Source organism: Schistocerca gregaria, chromosome 5, assembly GCF_023897955.1.
Source record: "Schistocerca gregaria isolate iqSchGreg1 chromosome 5, iqSchGreg1.2, whole genome shotgun sequence".
Lineage (NCBI taxonomy): Eukaryota > Metazoa > Arthropoda > Insecta > Orthoptera > Acrididae > Schistocerca > Schistocerca gregaria.
Window position 1 is genome coordinate 10,315,255 of NC_064924.1, and position 23,968 is coordinate 10,339,222.

The 23,968-nt window shown below is 42.7% G+C and overlaps 1 protein-coding gene across 2 annotated transcripts in view; it reads left to right on the forward strand.

The window, feature by feature from the left end:
* The window catches only part of LOC126273150 (trehalase-like), a 260,073-nt gene that overhangs the window by 116,115 nt on the left and 119,990 nt on the right, over positions 1 to 23,968 (forward strand). For both annotated transcript variants that reach the window (XM_049976602.1, XM_049976603.1), the window contains exon 4: positions 1,560 to 1,888. In XM_049976602.1, coding sequence (XP_049832559.1) covers positions 1,560 to 1,888 — 329 coding nt within the window. The remainder of the gene's footprint in view (positions 1 to 1,559; positions 1,889 to 23,968) is intronic.

A 23,968-nucleotide genomic window follows, 5' to 3' on the forward strand; every position in this document is an offset into this window, starting at 1 on the left:
AATGCAACCCCCCCCCCCCCCCCCCTTCAATTCACCATCCTCACCTCGAGCCATAAAAGACACAAGTTTCGATATTTGAAAACATGTAAAAAAAATTACAATTGTAAACTGTTTTTACAAAATATTGTTCTGAAATTCAGATTTTTAAAATAACGTCATGTGCTACCGTGTGTCTACTTCGCAGTGCCAGTTTGTTCCTTAGTTCTGCTCGGCACACATCGGCACAGTTCGATAGCATTTATGGTTCTTCTGTTTTCAACTGGTGTCAGATGCAACATTCAACAGTTGCATTACAGCTGATAGATGATCGTTATTTATTTCTTATTGACACACAAGAGACATCGCCATGATACTGAGAGGCGTGCATGCAGTCCATTTTCCTGCTTTGCTGACGCAAGCTGCAACCCTCTACCGCTACGTGTTAACGTGGCGGTGTGTAACATAGCTATGTCGGTGCATGAGAAACAGCGTGCTGCAATCGACTTTCCAATTTGAAGAGATCTTGCAAACACGGAACACACTGTCCTCCAGCGTGACAATGCCAGACAAAAAATGGTTCAAAAATGGCTCTGAGCACTATGGGACTTAACTTCTGAGGTCATCAGTCCCCTAGAACTTGGAACTACTTAAACCTAACTAACCTAAGGACATCAGACACACCCATGCCCGAGGCAGGATTCGAACCTGCGACCGAAATGTCGCCCGGTTTCAGACTGTAGCGCCTAGAGCCGCTCGACCACTCTGGCCGACTAATGCCAGACCACACGAGTACTTGTGACATCTACAACAATCTGACGCCTCGGTTTCACTATCATTGATCATTGTCCGTACAGTCCCGACTTGGCACCAGCCGGTTTTCATCTGTTTCCAAAACTTAAAGAACACCTCTGAGGACTTCACTTTGATAGTGATGAAGCAGTTGAAGCAGAGGTGAAGTTGTGCCTCCTTCAACAAAGTCAAAAATTTTACAGCAAGAGTATGAACAAAGTGGTATCTTATTGGAAGAAGTGTGTTCGTCGCTAGGATGACGATGTTGAGAAACTAATATGTAGACATGGAGAATGATGTTATAGGATTGTAGTAACGTTTCTTTTTATTTAAAAAGCGTTAAGAGACTTGACATAAAAATTCGGACGTATTACTTTTCAGCACGCCCTCATAAATCACTGGGGTTACTGGCGTGTGTTAACAGAAGGTGACTCTACACAAGAAATTCGGAATGAAGGTCAACTACCTTGGTTGCACTTAATATTTCTGAGGATGCTGGCAGTTGGGAACGGAAGACAGGTGACACGAAGCATACTGATATGTACCGACACACACACACACACACACACACACACACAGAGAGAGAGAGAGAGAGAGAGAGAGAGAGAATCTCGTTTCACACCCCTGGTCATCGCATCAAGTTGGTCACCCATGTCACGTTTACCGGTACTGGTGCAGTGGCAATCGCAGTTACGTATACTGAGTTAAATACCCAGTGACGACTTATTGGGGCGAGTTTACCTGCAATGCTCTGGCTAGCAGTGAGTGAGTTGTCAGGTGGTGTGTGGCAGGGCCTGCTGGCGACTGACATGCCGGAGACGGTGCGCGGCGTGGTGGGCAACCTGCTGTACCTGGTGCAGCAGCTGGGCCACGTGCCGAACGGCGGGCGCGTCTACTACAAGGAGCGAGCGCAGCCGCCGCTGCTGGCGCCCATGGTGGAGGCGCTGGTGCGCCACTGCGAGCGCGCCGGCTGCGAGCAGCGCACCTTCCTCGCCGGGGGCATCGCCGCGCTCGACACCGAGTTCCAGTTCTGGATGCGCAACCGCACCGTGTCCGTGGGCGGGCGCCGACTCGCGCGCTACTTCTCGCCGTCCAGGGGGCCGCGGCCAGAGTCCTACAGGTGACACACTCCTCTCACTGTGGACAATGGTACCGGCAGCAGGTGTCACCTACAGCTTGTACCGAAGCACAACTGCAGTTACGAGAGTTGAATGGCGTGGAAGCGTGCAGGGTTCTAATCTGTCACTCATTTTAGTCGATATATACATTGAACAGAAATTAAGGAAATCAGTGAGAAATTTGGAAAGGGAATTACAGATTCGAGAGAAGAAATAAAAAGTTAAATGCAGGGCAAGCACCAAAACGATGTGACAAGTGGGGTGGCATGTGGTGTAGCACGAGGCACGCATCTGGCTTGCAACTTCAGACGGAGAACGTACACTGCTTACTGGACAGACCCGACTTCACCGAGTCGTACAGTTTGCCGTGCCACTACCAGATGTAGTGATGTGCTCCACATTTGTCACACACTGTGTCTGTGCCACTGGTAGCTTATGAAAGTTTCTACAGTGGTTGGTCAATTGCCTTTGCAGCCAGGAAAATGTGAATGACGCTGAGTTCAGTATTCATTTTTATCTCATTTTTATTTGTTGCTTTCTTTTCTGTCTCTCTGTCCGTCTGTCCAGTGCAAATTTTCGGTTGATTTTAAAATAATTACCCAGTGAGTTAGAGACTCGAAATGCAAACATACCTCAGGACTGGATGACAATTAAATACGAATGTGCTTTCTTGCCAGTCCGTCCAGTGTGGTTCGGGAGTAAGGAAGGTCGATTACATATGACATCTAGGCTGCATTTCACGACCGATACGTGCGGTTGTATCAGAATGTGTTTCAGGGAGTGTATGTGTGTAGGCAGACACAACTCAGCAGGGGCATGCAACAGATGTGGTGCATGAGTAATTTATCCTTACGACCTTCTATGCAATACACTCCACATTCTTCATTTTAAATCTTATAAGACGTATTTACATATCCATTAAAAATTCACAACCGTAATTTTGTAGGGCTATCTGTATGAGATCAGGAATCTGAATTGGCTGAGCGACACTTGTTTCATACTTTTTAGTCTAGTATATTAAAAATTTATTTTTATTTAAATAATTATCTATTATTTAATATCATATCCTTTCAGTATGTTGCTACATATACACTTTTCTCTGAAAAGACAATGCTTCACTTGTGCTTATAACAAAACTGCAGAGTGGATTACTCAGCTTGATGGCATTGTTTGTAGGTCACTGTTCGTTTTCTGGCTTTTGATGTGAGATCTCAATATGGTGGTCTAAATTGTGCTGCATACATGTCATGAATACACTATCATGAATCCTAAAGTTGTGAAACAAAGAAATAGCTTCAACTATCACATCAATTTTATTCATGTCACAATTCTATAGAGTGCCAGTCTGTGTCCTCTAAAGTCATCAGGACTGTGTCAGCTGGGTTTTAGTGGTGAGGATCTGTCGGACACTAAAGTGTGTCAAGTAAAACATGACTGTCAGTTACATATTTAATGATCACAAGTACACAGTTGTCATCAGTGGGATGCTGGAAGCTGAGGCATGCTGGTGCAGCACGGGCCAGGTCAGTGGGTGTTGACGGTCTCGGAGCGCCAGCAACACTCGTGTAGCAGGTTGCTATGCAACAAGTGGACGATGACCCTGGTAGCGCACAGAAGATCATCACCAACAAGAGGTAATCTAAAGTTATGCTCAGAGTGTGTGTACCATGCAGAGGAAGGCTGATGCCTCTCATTACAAGAGAGATGCTGGCAGCATCGGTGCCTGTTGCAGGAGTTACGGTAAGCTGCAGCAGAGGCTCCTTTTCACAATGCTAATGGGTCCTCTTGTCAGGACCCAGAAGGCCAGCTGGATGGGGACAGTCACAACACCCCACCAGCATGGGCTCAGTAGTAGGTGCTGCAACTCACAGCATCTAAGCCCCTCCAACAGGACTAGGGGCTCTGAGGAAGTCCGAAGGCGAGTAGAGGGTGACCGACATAAGCCTCTCCTCTCGACAGAACTGTGCAACAGAAATCAAACAGAACAGGAGAAATATTTCCACAGGGTGCACTCTTGTGCTCTGGTACAGTGAGGCAGCAATGACACCATGCATCCTGGTTTTCCAATTTAGTCAGCTCTCTTGGTTGCTTCAGGATTTCTCAACTTAATCTTTCATATGCTCTTTTCTGTTACATTGGTACCTGCACAGTTGCACTTACAATTGATCTACGCTGTGCAGTCATCATTATGATGGTATCCTTCTGTTGCCATGACATTATTGTGCTATATTCGCTTGCTTGAGCACTTGCCCAGTTCCGAGTAGCTCTGGTATTCACTGTCACTCTTGTTGGCATTCTGCTGGTTATTGACCCACTCTGTGCTCCTTCTGGCGTTGCCAGGGAAGAACTTTGACAATTTTTTAACGTCTACCTGGAATACTATTCTGGGAAGTAACAATTTACTGAAGATCCAACACCAGAATCTTTGACACTATCATAACAGAAGAACATTCTACAGACCTTATACTCTGTAATGAAATATATTCCTTTCATTCATTAATTGTCTATTCAGATATGGCCTCATCATGGATTTTGTGAGAGGAAAGGCATCATCTGCACTAAAACTATAAGGAAATTTTCAGTCCTTTTCCAACAAAGGTCTAGATTTCGAAGAGAGACTGTGCCTTTAAACTATGCTTCACTGAAAACATTTACTTTCAACAGACTCCAATCACTGTTCCATTCTCAACGTCAACTGGTAAAGATAATATAAAAACCTTCAGACATAATCTTCAAGATTATGGACTAGAATTGTAAAATTTTGTTCCAAATTTAGCGAGAGGTTTTTCCTTCTGTCCATGCTACCTATACAGTTATGCTCAGTCCATAGTTTCCATTAATGATCAGCTGTTTTTTGTTTCAGAATTATTGAGCTTGTATTGGTAAATATTCAGGCTGCAGATGTTCTCATATCATCTTTGACTTTTCAGTGAAAATACTTTAAATAGCACAGTAAGCTCAGAAAAAAGTAAAAGGAAAACACCTTAAAGATAGGAAGACACAAGCAGAATGTTTGCTGAACATCAGCTTTGAGGTAAAGTTTTGAGAAACTGCTACATTTCTCTTGTTGTTGTTACGTTACGTCATGCTTCTTTTGACACAATCTAACGAGCAGAAAAATGCAATGGCAGTTATGACTGAATCTGATATTGAGCTTCTTTAACATACAACTAAGAACAAGACAGATCAAACAACTACAAAAATGTGAAGTTATGAGATTTCTGGCATGACTGATCAATAGTTGTAATATAAGCACTGTTGGTATAAAGTTAAATACATAACTAGTTCATCATCATCATCATCATCATCATCAAGGATTAGACCTTTTGGTCGATTCTGTCTCCTTCCAAATTGGTCAGGCCATCTCTTCACTGATCTTCTTTGGGAACTTTTGCCTCTTGGTTTATATTGTTTTTAAGGCCTTAGCGATTCTTGGGTCTGCCGGCCGTGGTGGTCTCGCGTTTCTAGGCGCACAGTCCAGAACCGTGAGACTGCTACGGTCACAGGTTCGAGTCCTGCCTCGGGCATGGATGTGTGTGATGTCCTTAGGTTAGTTAGGTTTAAGTAGTTCTAAGTTCTAGGAGACTGATGACCACAGCAGTTGAGTCCCATAGTGCTCAGAGCCATTTTTTTTATTCTTGGGTCTGGCATAGAGTCTACATGTTCTTCCTGCATAGACTGATATCATTTTATTATGTCAGTTATGTTTTGCATATTCAGTTCAGCGGGATGCCATCACATCTCTTTTTATCCATTAAAATATATCCAGCCACATATCTAAGGAAATTCATTAACTTTGTTCTGTTTCCATTTCACATCTTAAGAGTCCAGTTTTCGCACCGATATAACATTACTGGTATAACTATAACCCTACAGAACTTCAGAGAATATTTCCGCGGGCTTGTTATCTCAGTATTCTGCATAAAGTTTCACATAAATAGTTAAATAGGTCTAATTTACTTGTATTTCATTGTTTGCCCTATATGTTGTATTTCACTGTTTGAACTGTATGCCATACTGCATCCTAAATATTTAAATGTATTAACTTGTGATTGACAAGAATGAGGGAAAGAAATACAGCAGAAGATGAGTTAGTAGCTTTGAGAGCTGAAATAGTGAAGGCAGCAGAGGTTCAAATAGGTAAAAAGACGAGGGCTAGTACAAATCTTTGGATAAAAGAAGAGATATTTAATTTAATTGATGAAAGGAGAAAATATAAGAATACAGTAAATGAAGCATGCAAAAATGAAAACAAAAGTTTCAAGAATGAGATCAACAGGAAGTGAAAAATGGCTATGCAGGGATGGTTAGAGGACAAATGTAAGGATGTAGAGGCATATATCACTACGGGTGATATATGCCCACAGGAAAATTAAAGAGACCTTTGGAGAAAAGAGAACCATTGCATGAATATCAAGAGCTCAGTTGGAAAACGAGTTCTAAGCAAAGAAGGAAAAGCAGAAAGGTGGATGGAATATACAGAGGGTCTACACAAGGGCAATGTACTTGAGGGCAAAATTATGGAAATGGAAGAGAATGTAGACGAAGATGAAATGTGAGATATGATAGTACATGAAGAGTTTGACAGAACACTAAGAGACGTAAGTCAAAACAAGGCCCTGGGAATAGACAAAATTCCATTAGAACTACCTATAGCCCTGAGAAAACTCTACCATCTGGTGAGAAAGATGTATGAGACAGGCGAAATACCATCAGACTTCAAGAAGAATGTAATAATTCCAATCCCAGAGAAAGCAAGTGTTCACAGGTATGAAAATTACCGAACTAACAGTTTAATAAGTCACGGCTGCAAAATACTAACACGAGTTCTTTACAGACGAAAGGAGAAACTGGTAGAAGCCAACCTCGGGGAAGATCAGTTTGGATTCCATAGAATGGTTGGAACATGCGAGGCAATACTGACCCTATGACTTATCTTACAAGATAGAGTAAGGAAAGGCCAACTTACATTTCCGGAATTTGTAGACTTAGAGAAAGCTTTTTACAATGTTCACTGGAATACTCTCTTTCAAATTCTGAAGGTGGCAGGAGTCAAATACAGGAAGCAAATGGCAATTTACAATTTGTACAGAAACCAAATGGCAGTTATAAGAGTCGAGGGGCAAGAAAGGGAAGTAGTAGTGCGGAAGGGAGTAGAACAGGGTTGTAGCCTATTCCCAATGTTATTCAATCTGTATATTGAGCAATCAGCAAAGGAAACAAAAGAAAAATTTGGAGTAGGAATTAAAATCCATGGAGAAGAAATAAAAACTTTGAGGGTCACCAATGACATTGTAATTCTGTCAGAGACAGCGAAGGACCTGCAAGAGCAGTTGAACAGGATGGACAGTGTCTTGAAAGGAGGATATGAGATGAACATCAACAAAAGCAAAACGAGGATAATGGAAGGCAGTCGAATTAAGTCGAGTGATGATGAGGGTATTAGATTAGGAAATGAGACACTTAAAGTAGCATACGAGTTTTGCTATTTTGGGGAGCAGAATAAAAGATGATGGTCGAAGTAGAGAGGATATAAAATGCAGACTGGCGATGTCAAGGAAAGCATTTCTGAAGAAGACACATTTGTTAGCACTGAGTATAGATTTAAATGTCAGGAAGTCTTTTCTGAAATTATTTGTATGGAGTGTAGCCATCTATGAAAGTGGAACACTGACAATAAATACTTTAGACAAGAAGACAATAAAAGCTTTTAAAATTGATGCTACAGAAGAATGTTGGGGATTAGATGGGTTGATCACATAACTAATGAGGAGGTTGTGCATAGAATTGGGGAGAAGAGGAATTTGTGGCACAACTGGACTAGAAGAAAGGATCGGATGATAGGATATGTTCTGAGGCATCTAGGGATCACCACTTTAATACTGGAGGGCAGCATGGAGGGTAAAAATTGTTGAGGAAGACCAAGAGATGAATACACTAAGGATATTCAAAAGGATGTAGGTTGCAGCAGGTACTTAGAGATGAAGAAGCTCGCACAGGATAGAGTAGCATGGAGACCTGCATCAAACCAGTCTCTGGACTGAAGACCACAACAACAACAACTTGCTCTATGATCTGTTTGTCAATTTCAATCTTAACTCGCATGATCCTGTATCCTGAAAATGCCACTGATTTTGTCTTTGTGATGGAGACATTCAGATTTCATTCTCTGGCTCTTACTTAAATTAATGAAAGATTCTTGTAAGTTATTTACTTACTGTCTAAAAATTACTTAGTCCTCAGCAAAAAGTAATGTACTAATATCCATATCATTAATTTTAAAATGTTTTATTGTCTGTAGCCAAGTTTTGATTACATTGTCAATATAAACATTAAAAGTGGTAGGTGAGAGGGGACACTCTTGTATAACTTCTTGGTTTATTTCAGTACTATTTTGTCTGCTTCCTGCAATTCTTTTTCGTTTTGTTGTTAATATATAAACCCCGTGGAGCTGTTATAGGACAAGATGGGATCCCTCTCTTCCTTAGAATTTTCTACAGCTTCATTTACTTTATCAAATGCCTTTTCATAGTCAAGGCAGGCAAGAAAAGTTGGTAAACTGAATTCACAGTATTTTTCTGTGAATTGTGTCATCAGCATACAATTTATAACATGAATTTAGAAGGCTGATTCTACTGTAGTTCTGACATTCAAACTGTTTCCTTTTTTTATAAACTGGGCTACATTCTTCTTCAGATACACTACTGGCCATTAAAATTGCTACACCATGAAGATGACATGCTACAGACGTGAAAGTTAACCAACTGGAAGAATATGGTGTGATATACAAATGATTAGCTTTTCAGAGCATTCACACAAGGTTGGGGCCGGTGGCGACACCTACAATGTGCTGACATGAGGAAAGTTTCCAACCAATTTCTCATATATAAAACAGCAGTTGACTGGCGTTGCCTGGTGCAACGTTGTTGTGATGCCTCGTGTAAGGAGGAGAAATACGTACCATCACGTTTCCGACTTTGACAAAGGTCGGATTACAGCCTATCGCGATTGCGGTTTATTGTATCGCGACATTGCTGCTCGTGTTGGTCAAGATCCAATGACTGTCAGCAGAATATGGAATTGGTGGGTACAGGAGGGTAATGCAGAACGCCGAGCTAGATCCCAATGGCCTCGTATCACTAGCAGGCGAGATTACAGGTATCTTATCCACATGGCTGTAACGGATCGTGCAGCCACGTCTCGATCCCTGAGACAACAGCCATCTGCACGAACAGTCCAACGACGTTTGCAGCAGCATGGGCTATCAGTTCGGAGACCATGGCTGCGGTTATCCTTGACACTGTATCACAGACAGGAGCCCTGCGATTGTGTACTCAATGATGAACCTGGGTGCACGAATGGCAAAACGTAATTTTTTTGTATGAATCCAAGTTCTGTTTACAGCATCATGATGGTCGCATTTGTGTTTGGCGACATGGCAGTGAACACACATTGGAAGCGTGCATTTGTCATTGCCATACTGGCGTATCACCCAGCATGATGGTATGGGGTGCCACTGCGTACACCTCTCAGTCATCTCTTGTTCACATTGACGGCACTTTGAACAGTGGATGTTCCATTTCAGACGTGTTACAACTCATGGCTCTACCCTTCATTCGATTCCTGTGAAACCCTACATTTCAGCAGGATAATGCACGACCGCATGTTGCAGGTCTGGTATGGGCCTTTCTGGATACAGAAAATGTTCGACTGCTGCCGTGGCCAGCACATTCTCCAGATCTTTCACTAACCGAAAACGTCTGGTCAATGGTGGCCGAGCAATTGGCTCGTCACAATACGCTAATCACTACTCTTGATGATCTGTGGTATCGTGTTGAAACTGTATGGGCAGCTGTACCTGTACACACCATCCAGGCTCTGTTTGACTCAATGCCCAGGCGTATCAAGGCCATTATTACGGCCAGAGGTGGTTGTTCTGGGTACTGATTTCTCAGGATCTATGCACCCAAATTGTGTGAAAATGTAATCACATGTATAAAATATTTGTTCAATGAATACCCGTTTATCATCTGCATTTCTTCTTGGTGTAGCAATTTTAATGGTCAGTAGTTTATATAACCACATTTCCAGCACTTGTTCATAAAATTGAGTATTCTTATTTTTCCAATATTTGGTGCATAGTTTATTAATTCTATATTGATTTGCAGCACTTGTTCATAAAATTGAGTATTCTTATTTTTCCAATATTTGGTGCATAGTTTATTAATTCTATATTGATTTTGTCACACTGTGGAGTCTTCCTGTTCTTGCCAGAGATTATTGCATCCTCTAGTTTCTCCAATGTCATCCAATTCTACATTCCTATCTGGTTCAGACAGAACCACCAATGTATTTTGCACAACTATCCAGAGTGTTTTATAGTACTGTAACCAATTACATTCAGATACTGTGTTTATTTGCAGATTGTCCTTACCTTCTTTGTTCATTTTGTATGCCCTATCTTGTCTTCCTCTTATGTCATATTAAACATCTGTAATATAACTTTCCCAACTAAGGTTTTTAACTTACCATACTTTCCTTTTGACTAGAGCTGATTCCTTTCATAATCTAGTCTCTGATCTTGATCATCTGGGGTGTTCAATATTTTTAAGTAGGCACATTTCTTATCTTCAATTAGGCTACATACTTCATCATCCCAGTATCACAAGCTCCATTTGGGGAACAAGAAACAAAAAAACAAAAACAAAAAACAACTTTTCTTTCTTGTGCCGAGTGCTGCTGTTGCTGCTTTAATTAGTGCATCCTTTATATTATTCCATTCCTGACTGATGTTATCTGCTTTTATATTTAAACTTACATATTCTTCAAGCCTTTTCTGATATAACAACCAGATACTCTCTTCTTGAAGTAAATGTAATTTAAATGTTGTTCTGTGTTATTTTGGCTATGGCCAATCTGGCCCTATGAAGATCCTTGCATCTTGTGCTAATGATCAATTCTTCTTATTTGCCATTATGTAGTCTAGAATTATAGCTGTCTCTCTAGCTGATCAGGTACATTTGTGGATTCATCTAAACCTGAAGAATTTGTTTTTTATCCTTAATTCATTATTCAATGAGGACACCTTGAATCTATATCCATTATTATTATGTTTTCCCTTTCAGAACCAATAAAACTTGCCACCAGGTGTTACCCATCCTGGCATTTAAATCAGCTGCTATTATTAGATAATCATATTTGTTTGTCTTACATAGCATTCTTTTCAAGATATCACAGAAGTCTTCAGAGTCATCACCCCGTCCCTCTTCTGGGGCACACACTCCAGTAACTAATAATTACTCTTACTCTTGGTACCTTTATTCTCACCAGAATTATCTGTTCATTGATGAAGGTATAATGCCATATTTTGTTTGGTAAAGTCTTCCTCCACAGAACAGCAATTCCGGAATAGGCTCTTTCCTTTTGAGGGACTCTTCTGCACATCTCGTCATACCTGTTTATTGTTGCAGAACCTCTTGATTTCTTTTTGGTTTCTGTTATGAAGGTCATGTCATGTCCATATTTTGTGAATTTAGTTCATTTTCTAGTTCAGCTTTCTTACCTTTTAGACTGTGGACTTTCCAATTAGACAATTGGAACATGCTGTCTATTCAAAGTTGTTTTGTTTCTCTTGTGTGCCAAGGCTGTCTTAAATTTATCCATCCAGCCTGCTTTTTTCTGGAGTAATATTATGATTCTCCCATTACAGGATACCAGCTTGCAGCCAGAGTAACTGGGTGGTGAGGCTGCCACTTTCTGGTATCCCAGCACATCTGTTTTTCTTTTGGGATTGTCTCCTTTAGATGGTTGCTTTTACTACAGTTAAGAATCGATCTCTCCAAGTTATTCAAGGTGTTCTTCCCTGTTTTCCATTGAGGTTGTCTCCTCTAGGAGAGCTGGGTTTCGTGACTTGGGTGGCCCTGCCAATAGCTTTAGCCCTTGCCATCATCTCTCTCTAGGTCACAGCAGAGTGCACAAACCTCATCACCAGTGGCTTGTTAGTTATATTATTGTAACTGTGCGCAACAAATGAAATGAATGACTGGAAAGAATGAGGCATCAGTGGTAGTATTTCTTACCAGGTGTGGCAGTCGATACTGTTGTCAGTCTCGTTCCGTGAAGAAGCAGCAATAATGGCACCAATTTCTTTGCATCACATGGTTGCCTTGGATAATTACATTATTGTAAAGGATGATATTTATTGCTGTAATGAAGTATAAGTACGACACAACCAGCAGACTGAACACTACTTTATTGCACAGAAGCATTAACAACTTGAACACGTATTTAAGTAACATTCAGCAGCATACACAAGAGCTGTTGCATTACACATAGAGAGATGAGGCCAAGGATAGCTCAGCTAGCATTAAATAAATTGGGGTCTGTAGTGAGCTAAATAAATTGGGGTCTGTGGCGAGCTCTGACAGTGACCTCACTCTCTCTCTCTCTCTCTCTCTCTCTCTCTCTCTCTCTCTCTCTCTCTCTCTCTCTCTCACACACACACACACACACACACACACATATCTGAGGAGTCCTCTTCAGACAATTCTGTCACAAGCTTGGCCGTTTGAAAGTGTGTGCATGTGTCATTGCATTCCTCCATTCCTCCTCTCTTAGGGAGATCACAGACATCCATGCTGTCCTCCTCATATGCTGGATCTCTGGCAAGGTGGCATGCTGCAATGAGAGTGTATGGTCTGAAATGCTTTTGGCACAGATATATTCTGCGCCCACTTTCCCATCTCAGACCATACGGCAACACAGGCAATGGTGGGGCTGTTTCCATGCTGACTTCAAGCATCAGTTCTGGTGACAATGGTGTCCCCAGTGCCAATGACACTAGTATCAATGGTTGCTCTGGGACAGGTGACATAATCCCTGATAATAGTATCAGAAGCAATTGAGGAACTGCTGGGGAACTGCTGGTTTGGCCACCGAGGGTGGATCCCTTCATTCACATGGGAGTGGAGAAGGAGCGGCAGCAGATGATGTGACACCAGATGTGGATGGGCTCAGAGGTGATGGCGTGACACCAGGGGATGCCTAGCTGTCCATGTGAAGGAGAAGCTGGTCATGGAGCCTCAAGCAGAGGCTGCCCTCCAAGCAGATGTTGCAGAGAAACCACCCCTGGCACCTGATGACAGCTGTAATCCATTTAGGGTGGCATTCAAACCCACACACCCAGACAGCCACACCCAGCTACATAGGTTAATATACAGGTGGAGGATGCAGGTGGTGTAGCAGTGCCCTCGGATGGCACCCATGGAGTAGCTCCACCAGGCTCTTCTCACCGAATGGCATGTGGCATGTAACGGTACGAGGAGACAAACTGATCTAAGGCGATGTCGAATGAAGAGTTGGCCACATAATTTTTCATCTGAGTTTTAAACGTTTCCACTAGGTATTCTGCCTCACTGTTAGATGGTGGATGGAATGGCAGGGTAAAAATGTGACAGATACCGTGGGAATCTCAAACTGCGGCAAACTCTTGTGATTAAAATTGTGGACCATTATTGGACACTAACATTGTGTGCAACCCTTCAAGTGAAAACATTTTGGACAAGGCTGTAACAGTGGCAGTTGTGGATGTGGAAACACAACAAATGACATACAGAAAACAAGAATATGTGTCAATGACCTACAGCCTATAATAAACATCAGCGGGCCAATGTTTTTGTGCGTAAACACCCCAATAGTCTGCATGTAATAAATGGAGGACCTCTGAATGAAGCACTGAGGGATCAGTACCTGAGGGGCTGTGTGATATGTGGCTAAAAGCAGAACCCAATCCATAACAGAGAATCAGTGTTAAAAGACGTAATAATTATGGAGTGAGTCAAATGCACCAGAAGGTGCAACCTTGTTGCACAAATCTTATGACATTCCACAAAACAAGATCCAAAGCCTTCACAATCCTTGTGCCAGTTACAAAAGAACTATCAACTATCTGATACGTGGTGACATCACTGTGGAAACAGAGCAATTCCTCCTGATCAAATCCTAGGCCCAGACTTGTCAGCAGGCAGGACAAAGCATTGGCATTTGCCATTGATTCATAAGGTGCAAATGAATCTCATAGTTGTAACATGAAACGAAAAGAGCCCAACACTTAATGTGATGTAGTAATTTATCTGGTAAGGACTCAGAAGGACTGAATAAGGAAACCAGTGGTTTGTGATCAGTGGCAAGTGAAATTTGGTACCACAGAGAAAAACAAGGAATTTCTTCACAGCAAGTACTATGGCCAATGCTTCCTTTTCTATCTGGGAGTACCTATATTGAGCAGGAGTTAGTGTTTTTGAGGTAAGAGCAATAGGCCACTCAGAGACATTGGGATATCTATGAGCCAGTACTGCTCCCAACCCATACAGTGGAGTACCTGCTTCAAGGACTAAGTGGAGCCTTGGTTGGTATATCACTAAATAGGATGCACACTGCAACATGGTCATCTTAAGGGTGAAAAAACTGATGTCACAAGCTGGCAACCAGTGAAACTGAGTCCATTTGTGCAGCAACACAAGTAACAGCTGTGGATGCTGCCCCAAGCGCAAAAATTTATGGTGGTAGGTGACTTTGCCTAGAAAAACCTGATTTTGTGCATGTTCCTCAGTGGAGGTTCAAATGGTTTAAATGGCTCTGAGCACTATGGGACTGAACAGCTATGGTCATCTTTCCCCTAGAACTTAGAACTACTTAAACCTAACTAACCTAAGGACATCACACAACACCCAGTCATCACGAGACAGAGAAAATCCCTGACCCCGCTGGGAATCGAACCTGGGAACCTGGCCGTGGGAAGCAAGAACGCTACCGCACGGCCACGAGCTGTGGACCTCAGTGGAGACCCCGGAAACTACACTGTCATCTAAATAATTTGCACAACCTGGCACAGACACCATAAGCTGTTCCAAAAAAACATTGAAAAACAGTGAGAGTGCTGGCAACTAACATATGTTGTGGCTGTATCTCAAAGGAGCTGTAATTAGGCATCCAACAGCACAATTTTTGAGAAATATTGACCATGTGATAACTTTGGAAAGAGTTTGCCCAGGGGGAGTATCGGGTAAGTATCCACTACAGATTGTGCATCCACAAAAACTTTAAAACCAGCCCAATAGTTTCTGTACTATAACTAAGGGGAGTAGACCATTCACCTGATTGAGAAATATTGACCATGTGATAACTTTGGAAAGAGTTTGCCCAGGGGGAGTATCGGGTAAGTATCCACTACAGATTGTGCATCCACAAAAACTTTAAAACCAGCCCAATGGTTTCTGTACTATAACTAAGGGGAGTAGACCATTCACCTGATGCAACAGGTCAGATAATGCCAGATTCCAAGAGGTGATCTAAATCATCTTTGATTTGTTCCCCAAGTGCCACTAGAAACGGACAGGCCTGGAAGAAATGAGGCCTAGCAGAAGGTTTCACAATAAGGCATGCCTGAAAATTGTTGGCACATCCCAACCCATGAGAGAACTGAGAGGAAAACTCAGAACATAATGCATGTAACTGTGTATAGAGGACTTGTTCTGACACTAAATTCACTTCATCTCAAATTGTAAAACCAAACAACTTAAAAGCACCTAATCCAAAAAGAGTCTTTGTAGATGTGTTATCCACAACAAGAAATATAACTGACCAGACTGCTGACTTGTAGGTTACTCAGGGCCAGAGAACTGGCTGAGAATAAGGATACTTTGTTTTTTGTAATTTACTATCTTTCTTGACACAGGGAGAAGTGGAGGAGAGCCTAGTTTGTGAGTTAAATGATGTTATCACAGCTCCTGTATCCAGTTGCAAGTGTAGAGCATTATGAAAAAACCATACCATTAATAAAAAACTTGTTTGGCACAACAGAAACAGCCGATACAATGTTTAAATCCATATCCACAACAGGATCATTGTGCTGAATTTTTGCATTACAAACAGAACCAATGTGACCTTTATTGTTGCAGTTACGACAGGTAGCCCAGCAGTATGGGCACTCGTGGTTAATGAAACCATGTAATTTGTTGTTTACAGGCCTGTTTACTTTGTTGGTGTGCCTGCTGCATGGAGTGAAGTCAGCCACCTTGATGCTCTGACTGTGAGCAGACTGCTGCAACTGTGTCTTCCTCCTGCAAACCATCTGAAACCTGGTGTGGAGGAGAGGGTTGGACTGCTGATACTTCACACCATGACTCAATTTTATTACCTGCAGCTCGTGACACATTGTATTCTGTATGTCAGGAGCTGCAGGTAACCAAATTGAGCCATGATGTGCAGTAGTGGATTTTCACAATGGGGGATTCAGCGCTAAATGGTCATCTGCTCAGCGTATGGCTCTTCATGCACAACAGACACAAAAGGGCAATGATGACTTAAACCATGGAGTTCAGCTACCCATGCTTGATAGGTTTGATGTTGTTGCTTCCTACAGCAGTAAAACCCAACCTGTGATGCAATAACGTGTGTGTGCTTACAGTAGTATTTTGAAAGAAGTTCACACATTTGGTCAAACATTAAAGAAGATGGACCCTATGAAGGGGCAATTTGACATAGGACTTGATACATTTTTGGCTACATCAATGAAAGGAACAAGGCATGACATAAAATAGCTTCAGTGATTGCAACAGCTTGGAAGTATTGTCCTACATGTTTCTCATATGCATCCCATTCCTCAATGGACTCATCATATGTAGAAAAAGGAGGTGGATACACAACAGGGCTGAAGAGGACAAAACTCCAGGTGATAAAGACTGAGGAGCATACCAACTAGACAAAACAGAAGCCAATAATTGAAGTACTGAGTTTGACAGTCCAGCACCTGTTATTGGTTGTGCAACACCATGGCGAATGATTCTTGCTTTTTTATCCAACCAATGTAAAATGTCCTCTGTAACACCATCAGTTATTGTAAGAATAAATGGAGAACTGACCAGAGTAGAAATATGTTTGTGGAATAGGACCACACTTGTCACCAGTTGTGTTGTAATTAGGTATAAGTACAACAAAGCCAGTAGACAGAACACTACTTTATTCCATGGAAGCATTATCACCTTGAACACAGTATTTAAGTAACATTCAGCAGGAACCAATTACTTATACAAAGAGCTGCAGAAATACCCATAGAGAATACAAGCCAACCATAGCTCGCTAGCTTTAAATTTGCCACACATGCAGCCTTTTCAAAGTATGCACACCATCAATACACTTACATGAATGAAAATAGAATATTATGCAAATGATGTTCTGTGAGTACTGCTCTAAAATGGATTGCTGGGTAGTGTGAGGAAGCATCAGTAATGGCAGGTTGGTTTGTTTCATTGTTTCAGAATATTTACTGGTACAACTGCTGAAAATAACAATCACAGTATAACAATGAAATTAACAAAATTGTCTGCCTATAAACAAAGCAAAATGTACATGACAGCACAAGTTTGCCATATGTAATGCTTCAGAGTTTGCTGTCCTTTCAAGGTACTTAACTAGTTTCATTTATGAAATAATTAGCCACCATATGTTCATTTCTTATTGCTTTCTCTTCTTTCATCCAAGTTTGTGGAAAAAACTATAATCCTTTGAGTGTAAATGTATCTTCAAGTTGGTGACCATGTCTCTTGCATACATAATTACACAGAGTGAAGTACGTTTTAAATATTTCAACAGCAAAATTGAAACAATGGAAATTGAAAAATGTCTGCTTGTGTCTGTGTATGTACGGATGGATATGTGTGTGTGTGTGTGTGTGTGTGTGTGTGTGTGTGTGTGTGTGTGTGTGTGTGTGTGTGTGTGTGCGAGTGTACACCTGTCCTTTTTTCCCCCTGAGGTAAGTCTTTCCACTCCCGGGATTGGAATGACTCCTACTCTCTCCCTTAAAACCCACATCCTTTCATCTTTCCCTCTACTTCCCTCTTTCCTGAAGAGGCAACTGTTGGTTGCGAAAGCTCAAAATTTTGTGTGTGTGTTTTTGTGTCTGTGTATGTGCGAATGGATATGTGTGTGTGTGCGAGTGTACACCTGTCCTTTTTTCCCCCTAAGGGAAGTCTTCCCGCTCCCAGGATTGGAATGACTCCTTACCCTCTCCCTTAAAACCCACATCCTTTCGTCTTTCCCTCTCCTTCCCTCTTTCCTGAAGAAGCAACCATTGGTTGCAAAAGCTAGTAATTCTGTGTGTGTGTTTGTGTTTTTTGTTCATTGTGCCTGTCTGCCGGCGCTTTCCCACTTGGTAAGTCTTGGAATCTTTGTTTTTAATATATATTCACTTTAACCTCATGTTACCCTTTCCACCTTCTAATACCATGTCAACCTCACAACATCCCTACCACGACCCCATTAAATTTTATTTACATTCCCTCCGCAAACATGCCTTCACCCTAGTCAGATTACGCTCCCATATTTTATTTAATCAGGCTTGTCTGCCATTTGGCATTACCCCCAAAGGCCTCACACTTAATGTTCCCATCTCTGGCTGCAGTCCTTCTTTCCATCAGTCTTTATACCAGTTCCAAACTGCACAATCCATAGCCCTCACCCGCCTAATCCTTCACCTATACATCGACTCGGCCAATGAACACACCTGTCAACTCCTATCCCAAATCAAAGTCCTCAATCTTTCCTCTCCCACATCCACACCGGCTGTTCATAGCATCCTCCTACAGGCCAACCGCAAATTAGAACAGCATGCCACCCTCCACCTCAAAAAACTATCCAATCTCCTGGTTTCCCACCTCCGGAGAGGCAACTCACTCACCCTCCACAACCTTTCCAACAAACCTCAACCTCCTCTCATTGCACACAGACCCAGTCTCTCCCATCTACTCAATCTCACACTTCCAGCTCCACTCCCCCCAACACCCCAAAATTCTAGTCAACACAATCTGGAACCACAACACCCCAATTCAGTAGTTTACCTTTCCTCCAAACCTCTCTCCCAATCCGAAACCTCTGTCCTATCCAAAGGCCTCACCTTCAGCCCCACTCCCAGATTCAACCAAACTGCCCTTGTCAAAGATTTACTGTCCTACACTCATAGTCTCTGCTGGAAATATCACTTTGCCACGAAGAAAAATAATCCTGATCCCACTCCTAATGATCCAACTCCCCAAGACACTATTCAAATTGAACCCTGCCTGGAACAGTTCCGTCCTCCATCACAGCGGGACCCACCTCCTCTTCCACAAAATCACCCTCTCCAAACCTTCCAGGAATTTCTCACTTCCAGCCTTGCCTCTCAATCTTTCTTGAAAAACCTTAATCCTACTCCCAACATCACTACAGCTGAAGCCCAGGCTATCCGTGATCTGAAGGCTGACCGATTCATCATCATTCTTCCAGCTGACAAGGGTTCCATGACCGTGGTACTTGATCGTCGGGAGTGTGTGGCTGAGGGACTGCGTCAGCTTTCAGGCAACTCTACATACAGAGTTTGCCAAGGTAATCCCATTCCTGATGTCCAGGCGGAGCTTCAAGGGATCCTCAGAACCTTAGGCCCCCTACAAAACCTTTCACCTGACTCCATCAAACTCCTGACCCAACCGACACCTCGCACTCCTACCTTCTATCTACTTCCTAAAATTCACAAACCCAAACATCCCGGCTGCCCCATTGTAGCTGGTTACCAAGACCCCACAGAACGTATCTCTGCCTGCGTAGATCAACACCTTCAACCCATTACATGCAGTCTCCCATCCTTCATCAAAGACATCAACCACTTTCTCGAACACCTGGAATCCTTACCCAGTCTGTTACCCCCGGAAACCATCCTTGTAACCATTGATGCCACTTCCCTATACACAAATATCCCGCACGTCCAGGGCCTCGCTGCAATGGAGCACTCCCTTTCACACCAATCACCTGCTACCCTACCTAAAACCTCTTTCCTCATCACTTTAGCCAGCTTCATCCTGACCCACAACTTCTTCACTTGTGAAGGCCAGACATACCAACAATTAAAGGGAACAACCATGGGTACCAGGATGTCCCCCTCGTATGCCAACCTATTTCTGGGTCGCTTAGAGGAAGCCTTCTTGGTTACCCAAGCCTGCCAACCCAAAGTTTGGTACAGATTTATTCATGACATCTTCATGATCTGGACACACAGTGAAGAACAACTCCAGAATTTCCTCTCCAACCTCAGCTCCTTTGGTTCTACCAGATTCACCTGGTCCTACTCCAAATCCCATGGCACTTTCCTTGACGCCGACCTCCATCTGTCCAATGGCGAGCTTCACAAATCCGTCCACATCAAACCCACCAACAAGCAATAGTACCTCCATTATGGCAGCTGCCACCCATTCCATATCAAACAGTCCCTTCCCTACAGCCTAGGCCTTCGTGGCAAATGAATCTGCTCCAGTCCTGAATCCCTGAACCATTACACCAACAATCTGAAAACAGCTTTTGCATCCCGCAACTACCCTCCCGACCTGGTACAGAAGAAATAACCAGAGCCACTTCCTCATCCCCTCAAACCCAGAACCTCTCACAGAAGAACATCAAAACTGCCCCACTTGAGACAGGATACTTCCTGGGACTGGATCAGACTCTGAATGTGGGTCTCAAGCAGGGATACGACTTCCTAAAATCCTGCCCCGAAATGAGATACATCCTTCATGAAATCCTCCCCACTCCACCAAGAGTGTCTTTCCGCCGTCCACCTAACCTTCATAACCTCTTTGTTCATCCCTATGAAATCCCCAAACCAACTTACCTACCCTCTGGCTCCTACCCTTGCAACCGCCCCCGGTGTAAAACCTGTCCCATGCACCCTCCCACCACCACTTACTCCAGTCCTCTAACCCAGAAGGTGTACACGATCAAAGGCAGAGCCACGTGTCAAAGCACCCACGTGATTTACCAACTGACCTGCCTACACTGTGACGCTTTCTATGTCGGAATGACCAGCAACAAACTGTCCATTCGCATGAATGGACACAGGCAGACAGTGTTTGTTGGTAATGAGGATCACCCAGTGGCTAAACATGCCTTGGTGCACGGCCGGCACATCTTGGCACAGTGTTACACCGTCCGGGTTATCTGGACACTTCCCACTAACACCAATCTGTCAGAACTCCGGAGATGGGAACTTGCCCTTCAATATATCCTCTCTTCTCATTATCCACCAGGCCTCAATCTCCGCTAATTTCAAGTTGCCGCCACTCATACCTCACCTGTCATTCAACAATAGAAAACAAAGATTCCAAGACTTACCAAGCGGGAAAGCGCTGGTAGACAGGCACAATAAAATAACACACAAACACACACACACACACACACAAAATTTAGAGCTTTTGCATCCGGCGGCTGCTTCGTCAGGAAAGAGGGAAGGAAAAGGAAAGATGAAAGGATGTGGGTTTTAAGGGAGAGGGTAAGGAGTCATTCCAATCCCGGGAGTGGAAAGACTTACCTTAGGGGAAAAAAAGGATAGGTATATACTCGCGCACACACACACACCCATATCCATCCATACATACACAGACACAAGCACACATATTTAAAGGCAAATCTTGGCACAGTGTTACACCGTCCGGGTTATCTGGATACTTCCCACCAACACCAACCTATCCGAACTCCGGAGATGGGAACTTGCCCTTCAGTATATCCTCTCTTCTCGATATCCGCCACGGCTCAATCTCTGCTAATTTCAAGTTGCCGCCGCTCATACCTAACCTTTCTTTCAACATCTTCTTTGCCTCTGTACGTCCACCTCGACTGACATCTCTGCCCGAACTCTTTGCCTTTACAAATGTCTGCTTGTGTCTGTGTATGTGTGGATGGATATGTGTGTGTGTGCGAGTGTACACCTGTCCTTTTTTCCCCCTAAGGTAAGTCTTTCCGCTCCCGGGATTGGAATGACTCCTTACCCTCTTCCTTAAAACCCACATCCTTTCATCTTTCCCTCTCCTTCCTCTTTCCTGATGAAGCAACCACCGGATGCGAAAGCTCTAAATTTTGTGTGTGTGTGTGTGTGTGTGTGTGTGTGTGTGTGTGTGTGTGTGTGTGTGTGTGTGTGTGTGTGTGTGCGAGTGTACACCTGTCCTTTTTTTCCCCCTAAGGGAAGTCTTTCCGCTCCCGGGATTGGAATGACTCCTCACCCTCTCCCTTAAAACCCACATCCTTTCGTCTTTCCCTTTCCTTCCTGAAGAAGCAACCATCGGTTGCGAAAGCTAGTAATTGTGTGTGTGTGTTTGTTTGTTTTGTTCATTGTGCCTGTCTGCCGGTGCTTTCCTGCTTGGTAAGTCTTGGAATCTTTGTTTTTAATATATACGGCAGACAGGCACATGAACAAAACACACAAACACACACACAGAATTCGAGCTTTCGCAACTGGCAGTTGCTTCGTCAGGAAGGAAGGAAGGAGAGGGAAAAATGAAAGGGTGTGGGTTTTAAGGGAGAGGGTAAGGAGTCATTCCAATCCCGGGAGCGGAAAGACTTCCCTTAGGGGAAAAAAAGGACAGGTGTACACTCGCACACACACACACACACATATCCATCCGCACATACACAGACACAAGCAGAAATCTTTGTTTCTGCTTTCATTTTTCCCTCTCCTTCCTTCCTTCCTGACGAAGCAACTGCCAGTTGCGAAAGCTTGTAATTCTGTGTGTGTGTTTGTGTGTTTTGTTCATGTGCCTGTCTGCCGGCGCTTTCCCGCTTGGTAAGTCTTGGAATCTTTATTTTTAATATATTTTTCCCATGTGGAAGTTTCTTTCTGTTTTATTTATATATATATATATATATATATATATATATATATATATATATATATATATATATATATATATTTCCCATGTGGAAGTTTCTTTCTATATATATAATAGAAAGAAACTTTCACGTGGGAAAAATATATTAAAAACAAAGATTCCAAGACTTACCAAGCGGGAAAGCGCCGGCAGACAGGCACATGAACAAAACACACAAACACACACACAGAATTGCTAGCTTTCGCAACCGATGGTTGCTTCTTCAGGAATATATATATATATATGTGTGTGTGTGTGTGTGTGTGTGTGTGTGTGTGTGTGTGTGCTCGAGTATATACCTATCCTTTTTTCCCCCCTAAGGTAAGTCTTTCCGCTCCCGGGATTGGAATGACTCCTTACCCTCTCCCTTAAAACCCACATCCTTTCGTCTTTCCCTCTCCTTCCTAAAGAAGCAACCATCGGTTGCGAAAGCTGTGTGTGTTTGTGTGTTACTAGCTTTCGCAACTGATGGTTGCTTCTTCAGGAAGGAAAGGGAAAGACGAAAGGCTGTGGGTTTTAAGGGAGAGGATGAGGAGTCATTCCAATCCCGGGAGCGGAAAGACTTCCCTTAGGGGGAAAAAAAGGACAGGTGTACACTCGCACACACACACACACACACACACACACACACACACATATCCATCCGCACATACACAGACACAAGCACCCGGGATTGGAATGACTCCTTACCCTCTCCCTTAAAACCCACATCCTTTCGTCTTTCCCTCTCCTTCCTGAAGAAGCAACCATCGGTTGCGAAAGCTAGTAATTCTGTGTGTGTGTTTGTGTGTTTTGTTCATTGTGCCTGTCTGCCGGCGCTTTCCCGCTTGGTAAGTCTTGGAACCTTTGTTTTTAATATATTTTTCCCATGTGGAAGTTTCTCCCTGAGCACCATATTATTTAATTTAACTTAACTCCATTAGCCTTTTTTTCTTTTTTGATGTTATAATATTTTGCTTTTAGACACTATCCATTTCATTCAAATGATCTTCAAGTCATCTGCTGTCTCTGACAGAATTGACCAATCTTAAAAGTTTTTAATTTGTCTCTCTGAAGTTTATCCTTTTCAAAATTTCTTCTTTTTTTGCTTGCTTAATGTACATGTTAAATAATAAGGGAAACAAACTATAATGCTGTCTCATTTCCTTATCAGTTACTGTTTTTATACTCTTATTATTACAATCTAATTTCTGTACAGGTTGTAGGCTATTTAATTCGTTCTTCTATCAGAATTCCAAGAAGTGTATTCCAGTGAAGACTGTAAAATCTCTGTGGTTTGTGTCTACAAATTCTGAGGAATCCATACTGGTCTCTGTCGAGGTCAGTTTCCATCAATCTTTCTTCTTAATTGTCAAT